General features: G+C 32.9%; 1 protein-coding gene across 1 annotated transcript; it reads right to left on the bottom strand.

Annotated features, from left to right (window-relative positions):
- Positions 1 to 200: 200 nt before the first annotated feature.
- LOC111900625 (DNA replication complex GINS protein SLD5) lies at positions 201 to 2,423 on the bottom strand. The gene is made up of 6 exons (XM_023896511.3): positions 2,115 to 2,423; positions 1,763 to 1,885; positions 1,583 to 1,665; positions 1,381 to 1,490; positions 1,092 to 1,167; positions 201 to 493 (listed from the first exon to the last, which is right to left on the bottom strand). The coding sequence occupies exons 1-6, from the start codon at positions 2,295 to 2,297 to the stop codon at positions 391 to 393; spliced, it is 678 nt and encodes a 225-aa protein (XP_023752279.1). The 5' UTR covers positions 2,298 to 2,423; the 3' UTR covers positions 201 to 390.
- Between the last annotated feature and the right edge of the window lie 5,788 nt (positions 2,424 to 8,211).

The following is an 8,211-nucleotide window of genomic DNA, read 5'->3' as shown; positions in this document are numbered from 1 at the left end:
TTGTGAATTGTGATGTTTAGCAAATTCAAATTTGATAGTATCTATTATTTAATTTTTCTGTATTGCATTTACTTTGATAATAAATTCAAGTTTAGGTATGTATAGAATAAAAAATTACAATTTGTTTGTCATCAATCCAATACATGTCAAAAACAGTATAAACCTTGTCATATCTTGTCGCACAATGCTTAAAGGATGCTTCATTAGATTTTACACAAACCAAGACATCATTTAAAGTTAAACGATTGAAAACAAACATGGGATGCATTGTGACTTTAAATGCCTAATACAATGTTTTGAGAGGTTAATATTACACTAAACACAATATCCATAATCTTAATTTTAAAAAAAGAAAAAAAAAAAAAAAAAAAAAAAAAAAAAAAAAACACCTCAAACGAGATCAAGTTGCCCACTTTCAACTAGTGGTTTTATCGACTTGTAACGAAGTGCATAAATATCCCCCGCGTACATGTCTAGCGGATTTTCTTCTCCACTATCATATCAAACACGGTTTCATGTTACAAAATGACAAAATAACTCGAGCAAATTACTGAAATCGTCTCTATGGTTTGGTCAAAATTGCACATTTGGTTCCGAACTTTTTTTTTTGCACTCGGATCGTCCCTGTGATTTGATTTTGTTGCGTTTTTCGTCCCTTACATACATAACTTTGGGGACCAAACGTGCAATTTTGACCAAACCATAGGGACGAAAAATGCAACAAATTCAAACCACAGGGACGATTCGAGTGCAAAAAAAAAGTTAGGGACCAAACGTGCAATTTTAACTAAACCATAGGGATGATTTCAGTAATTTACTCAAATAACTAAGTACCCTTTTTTATATGTAACGAAATGGCAACGAACTATTTCATGTCATTAAACCTTCTAATTTTTATTTTACTTTAACTTCAAATTATTTTACTATACAAAATTAAAATAATTTACTTGTATCAAAATTAAAAAGTTTAGTCACCTAGATGTTACAAAAATGGAATAAGTTGATTGCCATTTCATGACCTTAACCTTTCTTATAACATCAATACAAATAAAAAATAAAAATAAAAATAAATAAAAAAAAAGATTGCTCACCTATCATCAACCGGAAGACCACCTAAAAATTTCCTGCTTCTGCAAATAACAAACGCATCTAACTTCGGTTCCATGACTGAAATTCATACGTTGAGAAAAAAAATATTAGGCGTAAATAAGAATAGATAAATGCAAGAAATAGCAACATACTTTGTAATTATATGATTATATCCTAATTCCATTTATTTCTATTACAACATTAAATTTTCAATATAACATATGTCTATATATGTATATATAAACATAAGTATTTTAGTTCATGTAAAAAAAAAAAAGAAACAGAAATTACCCATGTCATCTTCTTCACTTATAACAGATTGTTTCAAATGGGACTTGTATCGATCAGGCAATTTAGACAATACAGATTCGTCTAAATGTTGTTTCGTATCTTCAATGGATCTGTAAAAACAGTGAATATAAATTTGAGAAATGTTCATTGTGTAATTTCAAGTTAAAAAAGTCAGATGAGATTAAGAGAATTGGAATGTTACCGTTTAGCAAACTTTTGTTCTTGCCTAGATAGCCTTGTCCAAAGTTCAGCAGTTTTTTGGATGTGAAACATGAATTTCTCAATCTGTGATACAGATTGAACACAAATGCAGGTGTATTAGGTAAATTCTGAAACAATGATGAAATAATCGCAAGTCTTGATATATGTAAGTGTAAAATACCTTTTGAAGACGAATCCTGAGATATGATCTTAACAAAAACATTGTCCTGTCTATATCCATCTGATAAAGGGAAACCGTAAGTGGGTCTTCGCCATTGTTCATGAACTCTTCCACAGTTTCTTCCTGGTTGCAGAAAGAAAGAGATTACCAGAATATTTGCGATAAAAGGAAAAATACCCATGAGTGAAATCAGGAATTGGAGTTAAATCATCATAATACAGTGTTCGATAGTTTCAATTTCAAACAAATCTTAGTTTCTAGGCCATGGGTACAGTTCATAACCATGAAAAAGAAAACTAGAACATCAACGGAAAATATCTTCGGAAATTAGGGTTAAAGTGGATGTACGTACCATCAATTGAATCTGTTCTCTGGACCTCTGAACTAAAGAAGACTCAAATTGAAGGATCTCTGGGGATGCCTTCTCGTTGCGCCATGAACGTTTGAGGAGATCTGCATCTGTGGTGGAAATCAAGGTCTCATAGTCGTCCATTGCCGAGGATCCGCCTGTACCCTTGTCTGAACCCGACTCCATGTGATCTCAACCGAGTAACAATTTTTCTGCAAGTCTCGAATTTGAAGAAAGTAATGAACAGAAACAGATATCATTGAGCTAGATGAAAATTTAGGGTTTTGGCGCCAAATTTCCCTTTTCTCCCCTTTTACATTTTTAGCCACCAAATTTATTTCATTTAATGGTAATTAAATAGAACCGCATAAACATGAATTTTTGGATAATGAATGTATTTTTCAAGTATATATTTGATTATTGAGTTTTTTTTTGTTTATATTTAATTTTTCAACTTGTTAAACTGTACATATTCAGTCCTTATAACCTGTTCCTTCAGGTTAGCCGGCAAAAATGACTTAATAGGGTAATATATTTTTTATTTTGTACACATTTAGTCTTTAATATTTTTGTACATATTTAGTCCTTAACATTTTGTTTGTTTCAAAATAAGTTTTTTTGTACTCATTCAGTACTTAAGAATGATTTATTTAGATGTTTTTCACAATATCTTATGTGGAACGTCGCAATTTCTTTATAAGATATCAGATTTTGATGGCTTTTATATTCATGTGTTAATTTTCATTAAGATTACCCCGTTAAAATTTAATATATTTTACTTACGATTTTATAAAAAAAAAAAAAAAAAAAAAAACACATTTATACATGCATTCATAAAAAACGTATAAATAGGGGAGGACGCAGGAATACATAATAGGTGTTGCCAAAATGAGATAGGTGTTACTAATACATGAAAAATAGGTATAAACGAAAAGAAATAAAAAAAAGTTCCATTGAAGATAGAAAAAATAGGTGTTGCCGGTGTAACACTGGGACCAAGTTAAATCCGCCCATACGGATATAAAAATCGTAAGTGAAAATATATTATTTTTTTAACAAGGGTAATCTAAATGAAAGTTATAGTAAACTAAAATATGAACGCATGGATATAAAGTTCGTTTGCATGGATATAAAGATCGTATAAAGAAGTTATGACGTTCAAAACACATGACCTAAGCAACCAAGTAGTGGAGATCGCAATGGACATAAGCATCAAAAGGTGAAACACCTCATTAATGAATGTCCCACGTAATATTTAATGAGAAAAACCTAAAGAAATCATTCATAAGTATTGAATGAGAACAAAGACAAAAATGACTTATTTTGCAAAAAAAAAATATATATATATATATATATATATATATATATATATATATATATATATATATATATATTAAGGACTAAATGTATACAAAAATATTAAGGACTTAATGTGTACAAAATGAAAAACATATTACCTTATTAAGTCTTTTTTATTGACTAACCTGAAGTAGCCGGTCATAAGGACTAAATATATACAGTTTAACAAGTTCAAGAGGTAAATGTGGACGAAAAAAAAACTCAGTGACCAAATGTGTACAAATCGAAAAATACATTACCATTTTAAGTCATTATCCCTGAATTTTTTGTGGCTTTTCAATTTAAAACGATAATATAAGATTATTAAGAGGGTTAATAACTAAAATCGACTATATTTTTGTCTTTTTTTTTATTTAACCATTTAGTTTTCATTCATACTAAAAAATAAAATATCTATTACAACCATTAAGACTTGCTTTTGTACTTAAAAAAAACCATAAATTTTCACTTTGTGTTAAAAAAAAACACTCTTATATTGATGATTAAACCGAACTTTAAAAAAAATATAGTATTTTTTTCGTAATTAAAACTGACTCTAAAAAGTAACAGTTGTTGCAATGAAATGTTTTACCAAAAATTTGTGTTTTTTCAGAACTTATTAAAAATTAGTGGTTAAATTGAATTTTTGGAAAAATATAATGTTTTTTTGTAATTATCCTTTATTTATAAGGAACAATTCTATTTTTGCCATACTTAATTAAAATTCTATAACTTAAAATTTATCCTAGATAAATCAAATTTTCTTATAGGACCTAGTTTGCATGACTTTACCGATTTATATGATCCTTAATAAAAAAAAAAAATGAAGAGTCTTAAAATCCAAAAACCTTGAATTTTAATTTTTTATTGAAGGAATTTGACTATAACTATCGGGTAATATCACATTTTTCATTATGACAGGAAGTTTCATAACTTCTCATATATATTAAAAGTATTCACCTTTAAATTTTGTTTATGATTTTAGTGTTATCAATATAGTTTTAAAACATTATTTATTATCAATATGGGTTATAATCCAGGGTTTAATAAAATTTAAATATTGTTACTTGTATTATACTCAAAGACTTTAGCTCATAAAGTCCTAGCACATACAATTCTAACACTCACGAGTGTTCGATAAACCTGACCCGCACAAAGCTAACAACATAACTTGGCCTTGGAAGAACAAATTATTTTATGCCACTTGGGTAACATAACTTGTCGTGATTTCCCTCATAGAAATCTTATAGCATGTTTTTGTGATTCCCCGCATGGGAAACATTAGCAATGTTTCCCCTTATAGTTATTACATGTTTGAAATGCTTGCTCACCAGTTGGATTGCTGATAGTTGTTTGAGTAATTGTTAAGGTGAAATCTTCTCACTATATTGCTTATATCATGATTGGATCTTATGTGTGTTGGATGCTTGTGTAATACTAGGACATGATTTTATGCTTAGCTAAACCGGTATGGTCTTGTTTGTTTATTTGCTTGTATGCTCACATGTTTCGTTGAGTTGATGATAATATTGATGTCTAGGCACCGCGAGTCAATCAAGACTGTTGGGTTTATGACAAGACTGGTGTCGAGGCAACATGAGTCAAACATGCCCGTTAGGTCGATGGTGAGATCGGTGTTACTGCACCGTGAACCAAACATACCCATTATTGTTATGTATAGTTATTATTGTGGTGTGTGTGATATTTTGGGGAACAAAATAAGATTTGTGGTTATAGTGGTTGATTTAAATATTTTTTTCAGGTAATCTTACTGTCAGAAGGAGTGGCCCAACTTGATTGTACTACACGTAAATCACTACTGATTTTTTTTACATAGTTCCACTTATTTTATGTTATTACTATGTTTTGGAAAATACATATTACAATGTTGAACAAATGATTTTTTATATTACTTTTAGAAACACGGTTTAACTTTATAGTCTATTCTGAAAATGTAGGTTATATTAAAATTTAATCAACAATATTTGCACAACAAAATTTACATAAAACGATTTATGGGCACATGCAACCTAGAGATCTATGATTTTTCTCATAATAGCAACATACTTTGAAAAACTAATCTAACCTATGTAATATCGAATTTCACAAGATTAGGGTTACATAAATTTTGCTATAATCAACTATAGCAATCTACTTTCTGATAGGTTTTATAGGTTGTAACTAAAACATGTGGCAGAAAAACTTAACCTTTAAGTTCACATGCAACCTATTTGGATCTAAGTTTTCTCTATTGATAGCAACAAACAATTGAACGTCAAGAACCCTAAGAAGGTCCTGCTATAATTGAAATTACAATAGATTTAGGGTTTACATACATTTTGATTATTATATAAAATAATCAAAGTAGTTCCTTTCTTATGATATTTTGGAAAGCTAGCACCAGAAATCCAATGTCTCTCATGGTTTGTACCCAAACCCTAGAAATATAAGACTTGAGAGGAGAAAGGAGGGATGACGAAATTTTGGCTATTCTTTTAAGAATATGAGTGACCGAAAAACATAGGCTAAGACCCCTATTTATAGCTGATTGGAAAATCCTAGAAACCCTAACTGAAAATAAAATAATATTATTTCAAATCCGAAATTATCAAGTTTTATAATTATCCATATTATCCACATGGAATAATCTATATGTAACAACCCGAAATTCGTATCACTGCTTGTAACCCTTTTCGTAACTCATTTCGATAATCCAATCGCCATTTCCAATTTCGTTTCCGATTCCGTCATTTAATTAAGTCATTAATGTGTATTTTATATTATGACTTAATGGGAATCCTAATACCTTTAGAACTCATTCAAACACCCCATATTAGTGATCGGATCATTTATAGAATCAACCATATCGAGTTACGACAACTTGATCGGGTGCGACCAAAAGCCCCGTCTAACGCTGGTATCGGGTAGAATTCCACCGTGTCCCGAACTTGGACACTATTTAAAGTGATCCAAGCTTCCATTTGAAGCTTTTGCTTCATCTCACAACTCTCTCTCTAACCTCTCTCATAAATCCAAGTTTAAGGGTCCAAAACCTCAAATTTTAGGCTTCTAATCACCAAGGTGTGACATCCCCATATTTCTCGGCCAGAAAAGACCGATTTAATTTATGCTTTTTAAAATAAAATCAGAGAAATTTTTTTATAAGATATTGCGGAATTGGTCCCCAAACAATATATGATAAAAGTTTTATCAAAATCCTTCATTAAGAAGGTATATATTTTCCATATATATATCAAAACCTCGGGATGTCATGTTCCGATACAGATCAAAAGCATAAACAAGACATTATAAGTCTTTCAACAGTTATTTACAACTACTGGCCTATAATCCAAAAATCTCTCGTCATCCTCCGACTATGCTCGGGATCCACTACCTGTAATCATAAAACTGAGTGGGTCAGGCTTGGGAGCCTGGTGAGCATATAGGGTTTTCAACCCACAATAATAATATACTTATTAAGTTCACCAATCAACAATAACCCTGATTACCCATTCCCTTTGTCCTCACTTTACGTCCCTAAACACCTATCACAAGGGACCTAGCCTAAGGATTATCATCGGGATGGACACTACTGCTAAGGGGTTTCCTCAGCCACACATGTCCTTAAGGCAACCATGAGGGGGATGAAGTACGCCAATGAACATTTAATTCATCAACACCTACAAGTTGCGAACCTGCTAGTGTTCCACTGGACTATCTAGAAAGTCTGTGGTCGTCATCTATACTTCGCTAGATGACTACAACAACAACACAACATCGACATCGAGGCCTCTCACCATTTTAACACACATCAACTATTTCATCTACTCATGTTCTACCCAACATATTTTGTAGATAAAAAGCATATACAGTTTAAAACTTGTATAAAACATCAATTCAACAGTCACCTCGAATAAACAATTAGCATATTTACACATAACACGTATTTCAAGGTAAATACTTCATATCTATGTGTAAATTGAAAGTAACTACACACTCACTTATTTTGGTGAAAATCGGGCAGCAATTCGTTTCCTAAAACGATCGTTTCTAATAAAACCGGGAGTTTTATTGAGAAACCGGGCTCTGCAAAAGTCGGGCTTCGAAACCGAAAAGATAAATTTTCCAGGCTTCTCGGGCACTTCGTGAGGTATTCCGGGCTTTACAATTGATACCGGGGCTTTGCGGGATGTTAAGATGGAGAAAATATGGAGAGAGGGGCTAAAATGGCTAAATTCCAAAAGTAACCGGAAACCCTCGCAGGTACCCTTCTATTTATAGGGTCCGAAGTTTGATCCAACGGCTGAGAAGTCTCCGGATCCGACGGCTAAGAGGCTTCGCAGAGGGGGTCTCGCACATGCCTCGCATGGCTCGCACCTGGCTCGCACATGCGAGGGCTCGCTGTCGGCTTCTAAGTGGACCGCGGCTTGCTGGCGCACCTGCGAGGCTCGGAGCTAGGCTATGCGAGGCTCGGACACACGCGGCAGCTGGGCGAAGCTTCGGCTGGGGAGCTGGCTGCTTCGGATTGGGCCTCCTCCTCGGTCGAATCAGAAGAGGGCACGTGGCTCGCATGACTCAGCAGCCTCGGTGACTCAGCAGCCTAATGACTCAGCAGCCAGGTGACTCAGCAGGACACGTGTCACTTTCTAAGCGAGGGTGACGTGGCAATTGTGACTATGCGAAATTTCTCGGTTTTCGCGCCAAAACTTCTAAAATCCATAACTTTCGCATACGAGCTCCGTTTTTTGACGTTCTTTATATG

This window comes from Lactuca sativa, chromosome 8, assembly GCF_002870075.4.
Source record: "Lactuca sativa cultivar Salinas chromosome 8, Lsat_Salinas_v11, whole genome shotgun sequence".
Taxonomy (NCBI): domain Eukaryota; kingdom Viridiplantae; phylum Streptophyta; class Magnoliopsida; order Asterales; family Asteraceae; genus Lactuca; species Lactuca sativa.
The sequence above is the reverse complement of the archived record's forward strand: the minus strand, read 5'-3'. Positions and strand labels throughout refer to the sequence as shown.